The sequence below is a fragment of the Chionomys nivalis genome, chromosome 14 (assembly GCF_950005125.1).
Source record: "Chionomys nivalis chromosome 14, mChiNiv1.1, whole genome shotgun sequence".
In the NCBI taxonomy this organism is placed as follows: Eukaryota; Metazoa; Chordata; class Mammalia; order Rodentia; family Cricetidae; genus Chionomys; species Chionomys nivalis.
Genome location: NC_080099.1, coordinates 24,425,711 through 24,446,042, shown reverse-complemented (window position 1 = coordinate 24,446,042; position 20,332 = coordinate 24,425,711). Strand labels below are relative to the sequence as shown.

The window sequence follows — 20,332 nt, the reverse complement described above, 5'->3', positions numbered from 1 at the left end:
TTGAAGGTCTGTGTGTTGGTCTGTCTCTGTGTGTGTTTCCTCAACCTCCAGCCCCTTGCCCAAAGCTCGCTAACTGGGTTCTAGCGCATAGAGCACAGACGGGAGGCGCGGTGCACGGCATTTAGGAGCTCAGCATTAATCCACAGAAACAAGACAAAGCAAACACCAGAAGTCAGGATTGCAAGACATAGGTGGCCAGCCTTGGGCTCCTCCTCTGTCCAGTGGGAGCTGTCACGTACTCTGTGATGCCCACTGTGCCCCCCAGTAGCAAAGAGTAGATAAGGAGGGTGACCTCATTTGGTATTTATTGACAATCAGCCAGCAGAACACAAATGGGCTGGGGAGATGCCAGGAGAATGGTGGGCACAGGGGTCACTCACTATTCTGTATGAAGGTGCCCTGCTCTGCTCTGCTGGGAAACGCAATGTCAGGACGGATGCCTGCCTGGTGGCCACGCCTGAATGCCATCTCTCGGGGACCCAGGACGGAGGCTTCCCTCATGTCAGGTGCCCTGTAGCATCAGGACATTTGTCCTACGTGAACCATCTCTGAGTCTTGGGTGTCTTTGTCATTGGAAAGCACAGGGACAGGGGAGCAGGGTCTTGACTGTGGCCTGCATTCCTATTTCCATGGCTGGTGTTCCTCGGGCCTCCTGCCAGTCCATGGCATAAAGTCCACAGGGTGAAGGGTGGGCTCTGCCTCCCTACTCCCACCCAAACCTCTCACCTGTCCTTCACCAGCCTTCCATCTCTATACCTGTCCCTAATCCACACTAAACAGACCTAAGACGATAAGCAGTGCCATGCAAGCCCCTCCCACCCCATCTTTCTGGCTCCCCCTCCCTGCTATTCCTCACTCCCTCTCGTAACCTGTGAGAATCGCCATCTCCAGCCATTTTCGGTCTCTTCTCTGGCAGGATGGCCCCCTCCCAGCTCCGGGACAGCTCTGATCCATAAGCCCTCCCTCCAGTCTGTTCTGCAATCCATCACATCCGCCAGACCCCTAGGTTTCCACCTCTTCTGGGAAACTTAGCCTTAACACAGGAACCCACAGAGATATTTTACTGCCCAATTCATTTACTAACTCTATATTCAGGACCTTGGAACCCTCCAGGCTTCTCACTACCTGGAACCCCAGGTTTAAAGTCGGCTTGTATGGAAATGTGTCTTGTCAAAATGTCTGAACAGAAATATCAAATATGTCCCCGCTGCCCCAGGAGAAAGGGAATTGGCTGGCTGGAGGCTTGGGAACAAGTCCTCTTGGCCATGTGACCTTGGACCAGCTCTTCCCTCCCTGGCTTCAACACATCCCTCTGCAAAGTGAGGGCTGAGCTGGACCATTGCAGCTTTGAATGGACTACATGGTGTGTGTGTGTCCATCTAGATAGAGGTCCCAGGAGAGGCAGAGGCCACAAAGAGGGACTTATACTGGGGACTGGCATGGATGTAGTAACCTCCAACTGCCTTTCAGAATCCCAGCAGGCATAGCTGTCCCCTGCGAGGCCCCGGTCAGCCCTCCTGTTTGGTGGTCCCCAGTGTCACATCATGGACTCTTCCTCCTCCTCTGCGATCTCACGGTCCACCTCAATGGCCGTATTCTCGAAGCTGGTGATGCCTCCATATTTGCGCATGTGCACCATCAGTGGCTTTGGTGATTGGCTTCCAGCCAGCGTGGCCACATACATTCCTGTCCGGTTCTCTTCCAGTGATGGGCCCCAGTCTATAGCAGGCCGACTGGCCTGCTGAAGCCGCTGTGGCAGAGCAATGACAATGGGCGTTGAGTGTTTTCTATGACCAGGTACCCAACAAAGACCTGCCTGCACCCAGTGGGAATCTGCTCTGCCACTTCTGGACTGGTGGCATCATGGAACCATCTGTAAACTCCACACTGGGACATTGTCAAGAGGATATAACTAATGGATGCTGGGACATTGTCAAGAGGATGTAACTGGTGGATGGCTTCCGAGGCTATGAGACAAGATGCACACATGTCCTGACGAGACTCAGAGCCCACCCCAGATCCCTTCTGCTGAAAGCCAAATGCAGACTTTCTGGGGGCTTTTATGGAAGAAGTGGAAGCCAGAACAGAAGCAGGGCTGAGGTGACCTCCTTGGACACTTTTCAGAGTCCAGTGTCCAAGAAGTGGGGAACTGATGAAGCCTACAATTCCTGACCCCCTTCATCCTCTGCCCGTCCTCCCGGAGGAAGAGCCCTGTACCTTGAGAAAAAGAACGGGGCCACTGACAACTGATGAAGCTCACGGGGTGCAGATTCCAAGGATACAGTCTGTGAAAGGCTCTTACTGGCACTCAGACTGTGGTGGCACTCATTGGGCTATTAGAGCCAGCTCCTCGCAAACTCGCCAATGGTTTCTCCTCTTTCTTGGAATGAAATCTGAATGTTTGTCATGATCTCTGTGCCCTGCCCTGCCTACCTTCCTGTACTGATTGGTTTTTGCCAACTTGACACAAACCAAATAAATCCTTTCCGCCCCAGCTTGCTTTTGGTCATGCTGTGGTATGCATGTTTTGTGTGTGTGTGTGTGTGTGTGTGTAAGTTTACTTTTACTTTTAAATACATATATGTGCATGTATCTGTGTGTAGGTGTGTACATGTCAGTGCAGGTGTCTGGGGAGACCAGAAGAAAGTATCAGACCTCTTGGAGCTGGAGCTACAGACAATTGTGAGTTACCTGATATGGGAATTGAACTCGGGTCCTCAGCAAGAGCAAGAGAGTGCTCGTTAACCACTGAGCCATCTCTCCAGCCCCGAGTTGTGGTGTTTTAAGGACAACAATACAAAACAAAGTAAGCTACTCTACAACCTTGGACCTGTCACTCTCCTTCCATTATCTGCTCCAGGCACACGGGCCTCTTAGGTGGCCTCAAACATGCCAGCTGTCCTTCCGTCATGGCTTTTGTCTCTGTTGCCCGCTGTGGGAGTGCTCTCGTCTATGTCACCTTGTCCATCCTGGCATCTCTCTCTGACTCTGACTGCCCTAGCTAAAATAGCATCTTTTATCACTCTATTTCTGTATTCTGCTTTTCAGTTTGTTCTTTTGAGGAGTAGCGCTTAGCCAGCACTACCAAGTCCTTAATACAAGGTCCCCAAGAGCAAGGATTTAGATGTATCTGCACACACAAAAAGAAGTCCAAGCCGTGATTCCTTAGCGTCAGCTGTGGGGCTGTCCTGTACATGGGAGGGTGCTAACCACAATCGCAGCCTATAGTCCTTTCGGTTACCCTCCACAACCACCAACAATACCACTGGAAACTGCTCAGGGAAAAACCACCTTCTATCGAAACTCCTGGTCTGGAACTGAGCACATAGCATGCCCAAGCTCTGTGCTAGGTGTTGGCCCTTTTACTCTTTGTGGTACCTGTTTGGTTGGAAGCACCCAATAAAAGGGTCATTCACACTCCACCCTTTCTGCTCCCACAGATACCATCAGAAAGTTAAAGCTCAGAGAAGTCACTTAAGTTGCCCAAAGTCACACAGGTGGGAAGTGATGGCACTGGGATTTGAACCTGGATAGGTGCCATCCTGAATTTTTCTAATGCTCTGCTTCTCTGTTCCTTAGTCTGACTGGCTCCTTTTCTCCTCACAGCAGCCTTATCAGCAGTCATCCCTGTCCTTATGGAGAAGGACAGACTAGAGGAATCTGGAGTAGGGCCATTAGCGCTTTTGGGACTCTGGTCATTGGAGGACTTCAGACTCATAATGGCCAGGGTGCCCGGGGCTCAGAGACGGGCAGGATCCCCTTGTGGTCACACAGCATATCTGCTGGTTCACCGTGGGTTGCTATCTGTCTCTTTCAAGCCCTGTTGGCTCCTGTGCCAATTGATCTCTTTAAAATAATCATTCTGTCCTAGTACCTATAAACCCAGCAGGGATCCTGGACACAGAACAAGGGAGACAGCCTACCTTCTGGGGTCTTTCAACATTGTTCACTGGCTCTGGTCTCCAAGTTCAAGTCCTGACCCCTACACTATCATCAGTGGTCTTTGGATTCGTTCTTCCCTTCAATCCCACGGCCCCATGGGATATGAGGTTCAGATCATGATCCCAGTCCCAAGTGAATCTAGACCACATGGGCCTCTGCAGGCTACAAGAATCCTACCAGGTTCTGGATAAGATGTCGGCACAGGTGGCTTTATAACGCTGAGGGCTCGGCCACAGGGCCGGAAGACTGTAGGTAGGCAGAAAAGGCAGACTCACCTCCCAGAGTGAGCCCTCCTCTCGAAGCACAGCCACCAGCATGCCAGCTGGGATCATGAGGCAGGAGAGCAGGCCCATCAGGATGCCTAGCAGTTCAGCCCAGGCAGGGAAGCGATAGCTGCCATACTCCGAGGGCTGGTACTTGACGATGCTGTACACCAGCAAGGCCTGCAGAGTGGAGACTCCAGCATCACTGGTCCTCAATGGGACCCAGAGTATGGCATGGCCTGGGTCTGGGTCTGGACACCTTAAGGCCTGAGAGAGCCTAACTGGGACTTGCCCATGGTTCTAAGCTGTACCAGAACCAAAGACGGTGCCTCAATGGGCCCTTTGCCAGGCCTGGGCTATTGGTCAACTCCAAAGCTGACTCAATATGAAAGTTTGTGACAGCCCAGGTCAGACATATCCTAAATCCTGAGACAGCCTCTCTCCCAGTTGCTCCCACCCTATGACAGAGGCCCCCTCTCAAGGTCCTAGGAATTAGCAAAGTCCCATCCACTTGCCAGAATAGCTCAGCTCAGGAAACTGGGGCTTGGAGGGGGATGTGTAGGCTAGATCCTTATGCTTACTCCACAGTCCTGGTAGAGGCTCCCTCAGAGCAGGGGCAACCCAGCTGAACTAAGTGCAAAGGGACCTGCCCTTGACCTTGGGGCCCCAGCCAACCACCTTCCCTCCCACCCACCCCTGGTTACCAGGAGTGTGGCTGGGGACAGAAACAGCCAGCAAGCCCTGAAGTAGAGGCCTGGCTTGAACCCCAGCATCATGTGAATGTCTCGGCAGAACCTCTGGATGCCTGCACATGGGAGGAGAAGGAGTGTCCTCATGATGGGTCCCACCAGTACCTGGGACCCCCTCCTCCATGCCTGTTTCCCTGCCTGACCGCTAGCACAGGGCCCACACCCTGTTCTCTCTGAGGCGTGTCAGCCTGCATCCCCCGGCCCTTCTCACCATATACCCGGGTGACGGCGAGGCATGTGGTGATCACCACCACCATGAGTCCGAAGCTGGCGCTGTAGTCATCCAGAAGGACCAGCCAGTACATGCCCCCCTAGAACACAAAGCACAGCACTGGGCCTCCAGCCTTGGTCTCCTTCTCTGTGGCAGCTTATCTCCTTCCGTTAGGAGGCGAGTGGGAAGCAGCTAGAGTGCCGGATCTCCTAACAGAACCCATTTATGGATGAGAAGAAATGGGTTCAGAGAGGGAAATTCACTTGTCTGGAGTCACTCAGCACGTGCATGGTTGAGGTTTAAAGCAGGTCTTTCAGATTTACTCCAGAGTCAGAACTCAACCACAGACCTAGGCCACGGGAAATGGCCTGGTAGAACCGGGAGCAACTACTGCAGCGAGCACTGCCCTGCCCAGCTCCCCGAGCTTGTGCGCCCCCTGCAGGTCACTCACATCAGTGGTGAGGATCAGCCCCATCAGGTACATGGCTATGCAGATGAGGCCTGAGAACACTGCCTTCTTGGGCCGCAGGTAGTATGGGAACTCATCGGTCACTGCGGTCACTATAGTCTCTAGAAAGGCAAACTGCAAAGGGTATTGAGGTTAGCGTTCTACCCACACACATATCGGCGCCCACTCCCATGGGCGAGGCTCACCTGGCTATCCAGGCCAAGAGTCAGAAGCATGAAGAAGAAGAGGAAGGACCAGAAAGGTGACAGGGGCAGCATAGTCATGGCCTGTGGGTAGACAACAAAGGCCAGGCCAGGGCCTGGGCCCAGGACGTGCAGGGTCAGCAGCCTGAAGGACACAGTATGCTCCACTATACATCCAAATACATAGGGTGGCTTGTGTCCGTGCGGGACTGCTCTCATTTACCACACCCAAGTCCAGAGAAAGACACTAACTGAACACTAACATTCACACCTGGTTTCCAGGAGTCCGGCTGGCGCACTACAGGTGCCCAGCACATGGGACCCTTGAATACAAATTAGCAGCCATGCACACACACACACACAGAAAACAAATGTAGCCCCTAATCAGAACACAGGTCTGCACACACTCCTTTGTACAGAGAATCCCACCAGTGCACATACTGACACTCATCCACTGACATGAGACACGCGGATTCACAGGTCATGGGCACCTTAGGTTCACTTTCACACATGCATCTCAACCCAGGATGTGACCTGTTTGCCCTTCCACACATGCATCTCAACCCGGGACGTGACTTGAGTGGGCAAACAAGACCCAAAAGATAAGACAGCCTCATACAGAAACTCTCTCGCCTCCAGTGGATTGTTTTGTACTCTCGCATACCCATGCATTACACACGAATGCTCTCACACATGTGCGTGCATGTGCGCACTTCCACACTCGTGCGTGCGCGCGAACACAGCTATTCCCTATCTCTGTGTAAATAGCACGCCCTGTGGCCCAGTCACCAGTCACCCAACCAAACCCTCAAATGCTACCCCCACCTACCTGCTTTGGCCACTTGGTCCACCGGCACACCCAGCTCCTGAGACATGTAACCCAGCACCGAGAAGATAGCGAAGCCAGCCAGGATACTGGTGATGGCATTGCCCAGAGTAACAATGAACGTGTCTCTGCCGGGAGAGTCCAAACCCAAGCCAGGGTGAGCCAGCCACAACCTCAACCCAAGAGAGCCTCCTGGGCAACTGTCCTCCTGAGTTTGGCCCCTGGCACTGGGAAGCTTGCAGGCACTGACCTGTAGATGTTCTGGTGGAATGTGTTGTAGGAGGCAAAGGTGAGGAGACCCCCAAAACCCACTCCCAGGGAGTAAAAGATCTGAAGAGCAGCTTCAATCCACACCTGTGCCAAGGAAAGAGGGACAGGGAAGGCAGGGAGGGCCCAGGAGAAGAGGAAGAGGGTGAGGATGAGAGATAGGTTCAGGAATGAGGAATAGCCGGGGTCACAAGTGAGGGCCAGGAGCAGATTCAGCCCCAACACTTACGATGCAGGACGTGGGCAAGTCCTTCCCCTTTTTTTGGGACTCAGTTTACCATCCAGGGTCTAGCAGACAGTCTCTAAGCCTGACCCAGTCTTGAGGAAAGGTGTGACTAATGTAGAGTTGGCAGCAGATTGGAGCTGAACACAGGCCTGTGCAACCACTTTACTCCCTACCTGGAGTCAGAGGGATCTAAACTGGGACCCGTCTTTACCAGTTTTTAACTGTACATCCTGGACAAGCCCTGTTACCTCTCTGTGCTCCCTTGTCTGTGATGAAGGACCTAGAATAGTGCCTGCCTTGTGGAGAGGCGCAGTGAGGGTTAAATCACTATGAAAGTAGAGCAGTCTCAGGTACAGTCAACAGGCAACAGTGTCAGCTGTTGAACCATGCTGTGGTCATCACTGGTATGAAGTCCCCACCTGGGCTTTGGAGCCAGACAGATCTGAATGGAGCTCCAGCTACGAGACCTTATGACCATCACTAATTCTTATAAGCATCTCTCTCTCTCTCTCTCTCTCTCTCTCTCTCTCTCTCTCTCTCTCTCTCTCTCTCTCTCTCCGTGTGTGTGTGTGTGTGTGTGTGTGTGTGTGTGTGACTGCTTCATAGGATTTTAAAGAATAAATGTTGATACACAGGAAGGGCTGGTAAATTGCTACTGCCGGAGGCTCCACTTGGAGGGTTCCCCACCCCTGCCCCCCTCTCCTTTCATGCTCCCCGCTCACCTTGGAAGACAATAGGTGGTGGAATTGGGGGGTGAGATAGAACTGGATGCCCTTCCAGGCGCCAGGAAGGGTCACTCCTCGCACTAACAGCATGAGCAGGATGAGGTAGGGAAAGGTGGCCGTGAAATACACCACCTGGAAGAGGGCAGGTGGAAGTGGCAGAGGACTCCGTACAGCTCTGCATGACCCAGACTTCATCCTGGACACCCATCTTTTCAACTTTTGGTGGTTCTTAACCAGGAACAGCCACCATTCTGGTCCTGCTCCCTCCATCAGCAGCCCAGTGTTGCTATCCTGCTTCCAAGGCCCCCTAGTCTCGTTTCTACTATTTCCCCTGATACAGGCTAGCACCACTGGTGGCGAGTCTCCTCCTCCTGTGCCTAGCCAGTACCCCTGTAAGCTACCGGACACCCCCAACTTCTTGAACATCTAGTCGGGCACTTTTCTATCTCATCTTCTACCTTGATGGTGACCATGGTGGTCCCTCCTTGTTAACACTTTCTACCCTATATTGTATAGTGATGTCCTCTTGCTTAGCCAAGGTCATTTATGGACTTTGACAAACAGCCTATTGCCCTTCTCTCTGCCCACCACCTGCTGTGCCTACTGGTTATATCTAGTTTGTCTTCACCTGCTAACAGTAGTTCAACTTCCCCTACAAGGGATTCACTTCATGTCCAGCAGCAGGGTGGGCTCATGAACAGGCCAAGCCAAACAGATAATCCTTTCCTGCCACAAAGATCGGGTATGGGGTGGGCGGGTAAGTTTCGATAAGCCTGCCTTACCCAATAAGGTAAGTTCTACAAGATCTACAGACTGGAGAAGCAGGTGGAAGAAGCCCATGTGGAGGAAGGCTTTAATGAGAGAGAGGTCAGAGGAGCATAGTGTGGTAAAAGCCATGGAACCCCAGACCTACTCACACCAAAGTTGTCCCCCACCGGGGGGGAGGGTGCTTTCCAGTTAGTGTAACATCTGGGTACAGATCACCTGCTGCTCCAAGAGGTCTGATCTATACACCCATCCCATAAGCATTCCACACACCCTCACTGAATCTGAAAATTGCCAAGCTCTGGGCAAGGATGCCAACTTGAATAAATTGGATACTGCCCAAAGCAGGCACATAGCCTAGGGAAGCAGGGAGGCCCAGGATCCCTAGTAACCTCCATGCCCTCCTAGAAGAGCCCTCCCCAGGTACTCTCTTCCCCTCACCAGGTGAATTCTACCACCTTCTCAACCTTGGCCAGCACCCTACTTCCTCTCCAGTCCCTGAATTTTGGCCCCCACCTTCCCAAGCCTCACCTTGCCCGAGGACTTCACCCCTTTGAGGATACAGAGAAACACGATGACCCAGGCCAGCAGCAGGCAGAGGCAGAGGTTCCAGCGAATCTCCCCAGGTTGCCCGATGCCCTGGCTGCCCTGAATGTGCAGGACGTAGCGACTGTGGGAGACAACAATCTGAGAGTTCTCTGGTCACCCTGCCACACTCCATAGGCATGTGGGGGCGGGGGGAGTCATGTCCAGTAGCTTCTCTCCCCCCCTCATGTGATGCTTTGGAAATCCCTCCCATTTTTCTCAGACTGGCTGAGCCCAGCTTGCCTCTACCTCCCCCCTGCCACCTCCTTTGGTGTAGGCTTGATGGGTCTGGTATTTGCACACGTATACACACGTGTGTATACATTTACATACACAAAGGCACTCTATTCAGAAGCCTGGCCATGGCTATGCTCCTCTGAGACATGCTTCACGTTGGGTAGACCCACTTCCAAGGCTCCAAGGCCTACAATCCCTCTTTTGCCCTTTGGCTCTTTATGGTAGCAGCTCTCTCTAGCGCTTCTCATGTCCTCTCTCTTCATGTGAATCCCTTGACCCTCTACAAAGCCTTTCCATTAAGCTCCCTTCAACTAACCCTTTTGGCAGTGCTATCTGCCCCCTGCCTATACCTCTCCTAATGTGATCAGCTTTGGTACCACCGCAGAGACCCTTGGCAGTCACAACAACCATGTCAAGTTCTTGAGTTTTGTATGGCATACCAAAACTCATAGGTCACACTTTAGCAGCTATGGGCCCTCTGGCTGGCCTGGAAATGGACAAATGAGCAGACCGTACAGGTCATGCGAGCTGGGAGAGGGAACATTTTAAGGCATGAACCTATTGGGGGAACCCTTGCAAGTGATCCTGCGCAGGAGAAGGGGGGGACTATTCACCCAGGGTCTGGGCTCCTCTAAAACATCCTGGAACAAGACCTGAGGGTCAGGAATCCTTAGTATCACCATTGCCACTACTGATCAAGCTCCTGGCCCTTGTTTCTCAGCTAGGATAGGCTAATGAGCCCCAACGTCTTCCCGAAGGCAACATTCCGGGGCTCATGAGTGCCTGGCACTGGAATGATAACTTTATCCACGTTGCCTTGTTTAAACCTCCCAAGCAACCTTTATCTCACCTCTGCTCTTATACTAATCTGAGATGGTTCTAACTCCATAGGGCCCAGGCTCTATGTTAACTGCTTTACCAAATGACATAGTAGTGAATTCAATAAATGCTCATTCAAAGAACAGATACATGAGAGTGGCTAAATGGACAAAGGTCCTATGAAGCCGGTGTGTTTACCACCCCCACTGCGACGGTGGAAGAAACTGAGACTCTAACATGTCACTTTTGATAATAAACGTCACTCTCGTTAACAAACGGGCACCTACTAACCCCTCACCCAGGAGCTAGACCACAGTTCTCACGCACTCTTTTCTGCACAGTCACCTTCTGAATTAGTCACGGCAGTTGTCCTGTTCTAAAAGTAGCTGGCCAGGAGAGGAGCCTCCAAAGGCCGGCACAGCACCCCCTCCTCCTGCCCACCCTCAGGGGCTACCCCAGTCCCACCGACCTCCAGTACTCCTCGCTGGGGCTGACAGTACTGCTGAGGTTAAGAGGCAGCGCCCCATTGCCGTCCCTGGGGCCTCGGTGCTCCAGGCAGCGCTCTGTGTTCCACCAGTGGCCACAGTGCTCCCAGGGCAGGTTGCTGGTGAGGGAGGCGAAGAGGTAGAAGAGGACATAGGCGATGATCATGTTGTAATAGATGGCCACCAGGCCTACGATGAGCAGCATGGCCGCACCTGCACCTGGAGCAGGGGAGGGACAGCGTCACCTCCCTGCTAGAGCCTGAGAGGAGGGCAACTTCTCCCCCAGGGCTCCTGCTGGCTCAACAAAGCCAGGAATCACAGCGGCCTTACCTTTGAAGAGGGGGCTGATTTTCCAGACAGCCAGGGGTCCCAGGCTGGAGAACTGGCCCAGGGAGAGCTCAAGAAAGAAGAGGGGGATGCCGCAGATGGCCAACATGAGGAAGTAGGGAACAAGGAAGGCTCCTGCAGAGAGGAAGCAGATGGGGGTGGGATTCAGGTGAACTCCCCCTAAGGCCCCACCGTTGTCCCTTGACAGCAGCCACCTACCATCCACCTGTGGGGATGGAGCACGTCTCCCAAGAGTCACTGAGGATGGGGGGGGGGGAGCTCGTGGGTATTTACACATTCCTGTAGCTAGAGAGCCCAGGAGCGGCTGGGCACTGAGCAGATACTCCAGAAGCACCTGCTGAGTGAGTGAATACGTGAAGAGTTATATTGCCAAGAGCGCCAGCTCTGCACCTCCAGAATCGGCTCCAGTGGTCCCTTCCTCATGAATGCTGCCTCAGACGTGCTGGCTGACACCTGAGATTTCATGGGCCCTGCAGTTTCCTGGGCCTGGCATCCTTCCCCTTCTCTTCACACATAGACAGCCACCTCCTTCAGACAGCTGCCTACTACCAGCTGGCTCTGGAAGGACTGGAGTCGCACAGCTAGCCCTCTGCCCTCCCTCCTGAAGAGATGTGGGTAAATATTCAAGTCATGCCCATCACTTCCCTTGCAATCCTGTATATGGATTCATTTAGGTGATCGTTTGTGTTGCTTTTGTTTTTGAGACAGGGTTTCTCTGTAGCTTTGGAGCCTGTCCTGGAACTTGTTCTGTAGACCAGGCTGGCCTGGAACTCACAGATCCTGAGTGCTGGGATTAAAGGCGTGTGCCACCACCACCCGGTCAATTCAGGTGTTCTTCCAAGAGGTTCTGGATGGCTAAACCCTCCAGAGCAGAGTCATTCCAGAAGTGCCTATGTCTGGGCTCCCCACCCCAACTTCATGGATGAGGGCTGCTTGTCTGAGGAAAAAGTGAGATCAACATACAGAAAGAATAGGGAAGCAGGGAGTGGGGGAGGGGAGAATCCTGGGGTTTTAGAGGCCGGTGGTGGGCTCACGATTTTGCTTGCTCTAGTGTTACCTGGGTTTCTCTTTGCCAACACACACTTCTTAACAAGTTTGGGAGAGGGATTTGGAGCTATACTAAGAGCATGTAGCCCTGGAGAAGACAGTTGGAAGGTTGAATCTGCATCATGTGACCTTGAACAAATAACTTGGCCTCTCCAGACCCCAATCACCTCAGCATTTCCAAGGTGCCTACCTAGAAGGGTTGTTCTCAGGGCACGAGGCAGGCACCAAGCCCAGGATCTAGCCCTAGCTATTGTTGATGAGGCTTAGAATGTAAACCTGATGGAGAATCAAGGACAAAGGGAATTACTTGTAAAATAGCACAGATCTTGTGTCTGCAATCTGAATGAAAAGAATCAGGAGAGGAGACACTGAAGATTCTAGAGCAGGAATGGTGGGTGGGGCAGGGCCTTGGAGGAGGTGTGGGAGGGGACAGGAGACAATGCAAAGCGTATGTGTAGTGACTGTGGGTACTACACTTTACACTGTGAGCTAGTGGGCAGGAGGAGCTGCCCTGGGAAGCATAAGGCCTCAGGGAGGAAACCTGGGTATCATCCTGGGAATGGCAAGGCAGGAGGAGGGGCTTGGTGATGAAAAGAGACAGTCAGAGTAAGCTCCTTCCTCTGACCTTTACTTCAAAGGTCACCGTATAGCTCCCCCAACACACCAAGTCTTGATCTGTCACCCCAGCTACTCCCAAGAGTTCCCCAGACTCATACCGCCTCCATTGGTGTAGGCTCGGTAGGGAAACCGCCAGACATTTCCCAAACCCACGCAGTAGCCGATACAAGACAGCAAGAAGTCCAGCTTGCCCGTCCAGTTGCCCCTGTCTGCTGCAAAGTCCACATCCAAGTCCACATCACCCTGGTCACTGGGAGTCATCAGCAGGTCTGGGGTGACAGGCTGCCGGGGAAAAGGGAACAAAACAAAGAGGGAGGTGGATGAGGCCAGAGTGGAGCTGGGAACCCAAGACAAGACCATGGAATTGGACAGGGCTGAGTGGGAGATGCTCTATCAGTTCAGATAATCAAGCGGTTTCACCTGGTTGCAAGAGGCTCTAGTTTGGAGATCTTCAGGGACTAGCAGGGTTGCTCAGGCCTTAGGAAACTGTCTGGCTTCATCTTGGCCAGCAGAAACAGGCCAAAGATGATCCGATTTTAATACCATGGCCAACGATGACCTTTGTGACAGTCATCGTGTGTTAGTGATCACAGCAATAAACTTTCTGCTCATGTCACCTGAGCCAACTACTCATCCACACTGCATTCCGAGCTTGAGGAAAGCCGAGACTCCGGGAGGGGTCATGACCCACCTGAGCCTTTTGCCTGCTTGGCTGTTAGGAGAACCACATCTGGTACCCAGCACTCATGAGGCTAATGGCCGGTCTTTACCCACTTTGAGGTTATCTCCATCTGGATACTGGGACACCCAAGGACAGGTGGGAAGACTGCAAGGTGTTCGGGAAAAGAGGCTCCAGGGGTGACAGAGAGAAGAAACCACGGTACCCTTGGTAGGGGAGGCAAAGGACTTGACTGAATGTGGGCTCCCTGAGGAAGGCATCCAAATTCTGTCTTGTGGCTCAGAAAGCCTAGCAGGGATTGTGGGTTTTGCCTGCACTCAGAAAGAAACCTCTTATGCTCTGTCTCAGAGAGTCAAAGTCCAACTGTCATTAATGGAGAGGAAAATGCAGATGAGAATGAGGTCAAGTGTCCTGACTGGTTCCTTCCATGATCCACTGTGGTCGGAGCAGCCCCCTAGGTACTCTCCCTGTGGCTGGGGCTAAGAGGCCGAGGTCAGCTCCAGACGCTTGGGATCTGGGCCCCAAAGAACGCAAGCTGGCCTGTTTGTGAGTTATTCTGGTCTGGGATCTTGGCCCCACAGAATGCAAGTTGGCCTGTTTGTGAGTTATTCTAGTCTGGGATCTTGGCCCCAAAGAATGCAAGCTGGCCTGTTTGTGAGTGAATGAATTATTCTGGCTTTAGTACCTGAAGGAAGCTCCGAGGTACCAGGAGGACCACCTGAAATTCAGAGAGCAACTCCCAGGAAGGAACATGGGAGGGGGTCAGAAGATGGCAGTCCACACTGCCTCTTTGCTTTTGAAACTCCCTAGTGCCCAGGAAAATGGAAATACAAAGCAGACCAATCGGTAAATATGCCGCCATGGTGTGTAGCACAGGAGAAAAGTACATGCTCTCAGCTTCCTATCCTGGGAAATCCTGGGACTAGGGCACCGATTCTAGTCCCTGGTCTATGCTAATACATTGTGTGACCGTAGTCTTCTGAGCCTCAGTTTCCCCATCTAGACAATGTGGAGATTGGGGAGATCATTGTTTCCAGAAACATATCCTTTGAGATGCTCATAGGCATTCTGTGGCAGAATTCTCTAGTCAAAAGCTGGGTTAACACAATTTAAAATGTTTATCTTCGCTTGCAGGACCGGACAGCTTATGAGCCAGGGCATTCCAAATAGGGACTAGAACGCAATGTTCCTAATTTCTGTTTAAGAAAAGGGTCTCAAGTGCTGGTACCTTCAGAGATGTGCGTCTAGGCAGTGTCAGGGAGCCAAGGTCTTCGCTAGAGGCTCACAATGACTGGGGGCCAGGTATGAGCCTCCCCAGGGACCCAGCCAAACCAGACTAGATGAGTTTTCTTCCTAAAGACTTTCCACCCAAAATAGGTAGTGACAGAGGAGGCGTCACCGGGCACTGGCCACATGAGCATTACTGATGGAAGGGGAGCCGGGGTGTGGCTCAGTGGTGAGCATCTGTCCCCATATTCCAGGCCTGGCTTCCATCCCTGGAAGGAGAATAGAGGCGAACAAAGTATCACACAGCTGGAGATGTCTGCTGTAGTGTGTCAGGCTGGACAGCGGATCCTGCGGCCGCACTGAAATTGCAGGCTTGGGGTGACTCAGTGACAGTGGTGTGACCATGGCAGCAAGCGTGTCTGTGGTTAGGCAACAGAGTCAGGGACAGCCTGGCATGATTGTGGGTGACGGTGACAGACAAAATGAAAAAGGTGCTTTAAAACTAAGATCCGTAGATGCTGGAGTGGAGGTTTTCCGCTGTGGCCTAGGACAGGCTGTGGTGAGGGTGACAGCAACTCCGAGGCTTAGCAGAGCGCCTCCCTCCCCACCCTCCCCTGCTCTCAGGCTGCCTCTCTAGTTGTGAGAATCAGCCTTTGGGGACCCTCAGGCTTGTACAGGAAGCCTAAGAACGAGGTGGTGTCAGCCAGCTACCTTTGTCACTAGGGTGCAAGGTAGGCCTGTCACCCAGAGACACCCTGCCCCTTTCAGGCGGGCTGACAGGAGGTCCCAGTAAAGGAGGCTCTTCTGATCCCCTTAGAGACGCTGCCCTTTCCACACTCACAGAGCAGTCCAATCCGTTTCCATGGCGACAAGAGTTCTAAGAGCAGAAGGCTGCCAACTGGTCCCCCACCTCCCCCAATCAGAAGGAAGCTTCCTCCTATTCTAGGGCCAGGGGATAGGGAGTCCCCCAAAGCTGAGCCAATCAGGAACCTACATGACACCCTAGCCTCACCATCAGGTGAATCCCAGGAGGCTTTGGGGATGGTCCAGGAGCTGCAGACAGCAGCCAAGTAAATGGGGCAGGGCCAGAACCTACCTGGCTGGCTTTTCTTTTCCACCTGGTTGGGAGTTCCCGCTCCCCACTCTGGATCATTCAGGAAAATACTTCTGAGCATGCACCTGCACCCCCCCCTTTTAGGAACCAACAGATATGGGTCCCCACTCCCAGACATCAGGAGAAGGGGGCTAGGAGAGGGAGTACTGCCAAGCCTGGGGGGGGGGATCTTCTACCGTCTTGGAAAGACAAAAGGCATTGGGGAATCCCACTTCATTGCAGAAAACAGAGCTTCAGAAAGGAAAGGGAGGGGCCCAAGGTCAAATGGCAAGTCAAGGGCAGAGCTCTCCTAAGACCAGATCCTCAGCCCAGCCAGCTGCTACTCTGCTGACCCTTGGCGGTGCTTACAAATGCCCTCTTCTCTCTGAGTCATGGGGGGTGGGGGGGGGGCGTCAGCTCTGCTCTGCTTCTTCTAGGTAGCTTCTACTTCCAGGTAAGTCGTGAAGCACTTCCTTCTGTGCCTCAGCTGCCCCATCTATAAAATGGGCTAGTGGAGTCTAGTGCGTGGCTCAAGGAGAAGAGACTGGAGAAGCTCCTGTGGGGCACCCAGCAAGAGCTTCCTACCGCATGCTATCACGTGCGGCTGTGACAGAGAGGGGAAGAGGTTCTAGTGGGAAGGAAGAGCAAAGAAGTGAGAGAGAACCCTCGGGGGAATGGGGACAAGACCCAATATGATCCAAGAGACCACAAATGGCTTTAAGAATTGACTCCTGTCAGCCAATAGAAAAGACCCAACTATCCCAGTGTTTCCAGGCCTGGGAGCATAAGGACAGAAATCGTGAATGAAGGCGTGTGTGTGTGTGTGTGTGTGTGTGTTGTGATAACAGCAGCCAGCCCCGGTGAAGTCTTTTCCGTTGTAGTGGCCCCGTCCCCATTTTTAGCATCTCCACATCTCACACAACTCAGAGGGTGAGGGGTTGTTTTCTCCACCTGGGAGATGACTGGCTGGAGAATGAACCTGATCAGTTACCACCTAGTGGCAGCTTCCGAAGCAGTAAGGAGTTCTCTTACCCTGTCTAGGGCTGACTCTTTAAAGCTCGTCGCTGGAAAACTTACCTCAGTAGTCCCCCTCCCCCACAAACAACTGGGAGGTCCAGCATGGAAGGTAGAGAGATCGAGGTCTGCCTGATATCTCTACCGGTACCCTACCTCCAGATCCCACCCTTGCCTCACTTCAGTCCCGATCACGGACTGCATGGGGTCTCCTCAGGGGAGAGGTCGTCTCAGCAGGAAAGGGAAGGCTGCAGTGAAAACGGACAAGGGAGACAGCAGAGGGACCCGGCCCGAGTCCTTAGGACTGAAGTGAGTGTGCTGGAGGCAGACAGAGGCCCTTGGGTCTATACAGCGTGTCCAGGAGAGGCCAGGGCGTGATACTAGCCCCAGAAGAGCTCTGTAGCGCCTAACACCCCCACCTTGTCAGGCCCTGGGAGAACAGATGGAGAACTGGAAGAGGGGGCGGTATCTAACCCAGCCGTCCATTCGAGCCCCCTGGGGCTGCAGACACCTGTTTGCAGATGGAGCACAGTGAATCTGGACCCTAGATTTACACCGCGACCCACCAGGGAAGATCGTGACCCGCCCCTCCCGGTAATCCATCTTGGGAGGAGGTTCTCTAGCCTTGCGGGGTGGGGGTGGGGGTCTCTTTGACTGGTCAATTCTCCCAGCCTCAGGCAGGTGCGCTCCGCCCTCGTGCCCTACCTTGCGGAGGTGAGCTCCCTGGAGCTTCTTCATCTTGGAGAACTGGCGCTGATGCTTGCTGGAGCGCAGAGAGCCAGCGAGGCGGGCGGAGCGCTGGTCCTACAGCTGTGCCTTTGCCCCCCGCGGCTCCCGCGCACCGGCTGAGGAGGGCGCAGGCGCTGCCGTGAGGCCGCTGCGGGCGTGGGGCGCTGCGAACGCCCTGACTCTCTCTCTCTCTCTCTCTCTCTCTCTCTCTCTCTCTCTCTCTCTCTCTCTCTCTCTCTCTCTCTCTCTCTCTCTTCTCAGCGCCCTACGCCGGGGAGACACCCAGACAGATCCGATGACGGACGGACGGCGGCGGGGGGATGCGTGCGCCCCCGCACGCAGAGATGCGGATTGGAGCGGCCCGAGCGGGTGGGGAGGGGGGTGCGTGACAGAAACCATCGGCAGCAGCTACGGTCTCCTGCGTGACCTTGGGCAAGTGACTGCCTTCTCTGGGTCTCCCTTTCATTAGATGGGCGAGCAGAGACGCAGCCAGAGTGCTCCTGAACACTAATATTCATGTATGGAGTTCTAGCACACTACATCTTCATTGCTGATGACCTTAAGTTTCTTACCTTACACTTTACTGGGCCGTAAGGAACTCAGGGAGGCCAAACAAAACAACCGGCATGGAGCTGCCACACAGTAGGCACTCAACTAAAGCTGCTTGTTACTGACTGTTGTTTCCAGTAGTCTATCAGTACTTATCCAGTACCTTACAATGATCCTGCCTCATCTCGTTTTCTCAACCTAGAGAGGCCCGTGTTAGTCCTTCTATTTCACAGGTGAGGAAATTAAAGGACAGGTAAGGCCACACAGTGTGTGACATCAACGACAGAGTCAGGCTTCATAAACTTCCCGTAGACTTCATAAACTACTCCTCTTCATGGGATGAAAGTGCAGTTGGGAGGTTTGGGGGAGGAAAAGGACAGGTAGGTCTGACTGTGCTGTGGTGGCTTGTGATGTAATGATAAACCAAGTTCCTGTCTACCAGCACTATGGCCCCAGGGCCACGTGTTTTATCTGTGACTAGGGCCATCAGCCAGCAGGTATCTGGCTGACTCTCTGAGTGCCTGGGCATCTTGTGAGCCTTCTGCTAGGATGGGGAAATAAGAGCCGGGGTTTCTGAGCAATCAGTACACTAGGAGAAACCAGACGTGGCAAATCCATGGCCGCTAAAGGTGCCCCCTTCAGACATTTGCCATTAACATGTTTGCTGTCTCCAGCAGGGGGAGGACTTCAGGAGATGGCAGGATAGGTCTGCTCTGACCTCTGGGGTTTGAGAAGAGTAGAAAGCTCCAGAGTTCCTGAGCTGGGTAGAGGGCTCACCTCGCTTTCCCAACATCTGAGCTATTCCTACCAGAGTCTAACCAGTCAAGGCTTCCCTGACTTAGGAGAAAGGAGCTTCCCCCAGCTGCTTCTGCCCCTAGGAACCTCAGGAGGCCAAGATGGGCAGAGGGCATTTCCTGAGCCCTGCTGTATTATGATGGACGCTCATGTCTAGTATTCAATTATTAATTCTTCCCAACAGCCCCAGAAAGCAGGTATGTGTAGAACAAATTTTATACACGAGGAAACTTGCTCAGAGGAATGATGTCATATGCCCAAGACCTCAGAGAATCTCTGGGCTTTGGGAATAAGCCTGGAGTGCTATGGCCCTGTCTGGGGAGGACCAGAGGCCTGGGGCTCAGGAAGGAGGCTCTTGCAGGTTCCCCTCCTGCTACTCTCCCTTTGCCACTGGGAACTGTCAGGCCTTTGGAAGGTCCAGAAGACTTTGGGACAGAGCTGGGGTGAGGCCATTGACTTTGGATCCCAGAATACTGGCCTCTTTCTGGGCCCTGCATAGCAGCACCTGGTTGGAAGTCGGGGGCCAGACTGAAACTTAGCCTTCCTTGAGCAAGTATGATGACCACTGAACTTTGGCGATAGTCACTGAGGACATGGGGTGCTTTCCAGATGGGGAAACTGAAACCCAGAGTGGCAAAAATCACTTAGGGTGGGGCAGAGCCACACCTGGAATACCGAATCTGAGCCCTTGCAGGCAGCACTTCCTGATCACTTCTCCGCCACCATCTCCCTGTCACCAGCCTTGGGTAGGGAAAAAAAAAGCAAAATACTAAGGTTTTCTGGCAGATGCTGCCCACATCAGTCATTCTACCCTGTGAGTCCCAACTTTGCAATTATGCAATAAGCAAAGGTTCAGTGACAAGACATACTTGACTGTCCCCCGTCCTGAGGGACTCGGATGCTAACACCCCTTAAATGCTCTTCCCCTGCCCTCTTATCCCCGCCCCTCCCTTTCCTTCTCCAGGCATGTCTCCTGGTCTCACCACAAGCCAGAAGTGAAATGGAGATGTGTGCTGATTTAAGGAAAGTGTTAGATGGAAATGTACTTCTTTTATTATATAGGGAGATATTTTTAAGTGCATATAAATAAACATTTTTAATTTGCTTAAACGTTCAGATTTTGTCACCGTAGAGCATGTGTTTTGCTACACGAGGAGTGGGGACTGTGAAAACCGAGGCTCCAGACTGCCAGTCCATCTGGTGCAGAGAGGAGGATGCCCTTCTAGAACAGCCTGGCTGACCAGCAGGCCGGGATTGCTCTCTAGGGCCGCCCTGGTGGGCTGCCCGTCTGTCTCCCCATCGCAGGCCAGGCTGTTTTTCTCAGATAGAAGACCTCCTCCAAGTTTCTGCTGCCAGGCACGCATAACCCCTCAGGTGCTGGAGCCTGCCTCTTCCAAAGCTTCCAACCTGGAGTCTCTAGAACATTCATGGGGCCTCATAGCCCCTGCCATACTTGTGGCAACTGATAGTGACTTAGTGCTT

The 20,332-nt window shown here is 53.1% G+C and overlaps 1 protein-coding gene across 1 annotated transcript; it reads right to left on the bottom strand.

The window, feature by feature from the left end:
- Nucleotides 1-840: 840 nt before the first annotated feature.
- Slc6a7 (solute carrier family 6 member 7) lies at nucleotides 841-17,712 on the bottom strand. The gene is made up of 14 exons (XM_057789121.1): nucleotides 17,483-17,712; nucleotides 12,863-13,046; nucleotides 11,082-11,213; nucleotides 10,736-10,970; nucleotides 9,157-9,295; nucleotides 7,858-7,992; nucleotides 6,893-6,996; nucleotides 6,646-6,770; nucleotides 5,820-5,932; nucleotides 5,617-5,748; nucleotides 5,166-5,265; nucleotides 4,910-5,010; nucleotides 4,218-4,385; nucleotides 841-1,750 (listed from the first exon to the last, which is right to left on the bottom strand). Exons 1-14 carry the CDS (start codon nucleotides 17,513-17,515, stop codon nucleotides 1,538-1,540), a joined length of 1,914 nt encoding a protein of 637 aa, XP_057645104.1. The 5' UTR covers nucleotides 17,516-17,712; the 3' UTR covers nucleotides 841-1,537.
- Between the last annotated feature and the right edge of the window lie 2,620 nt (nucleotides 17,713-20,332).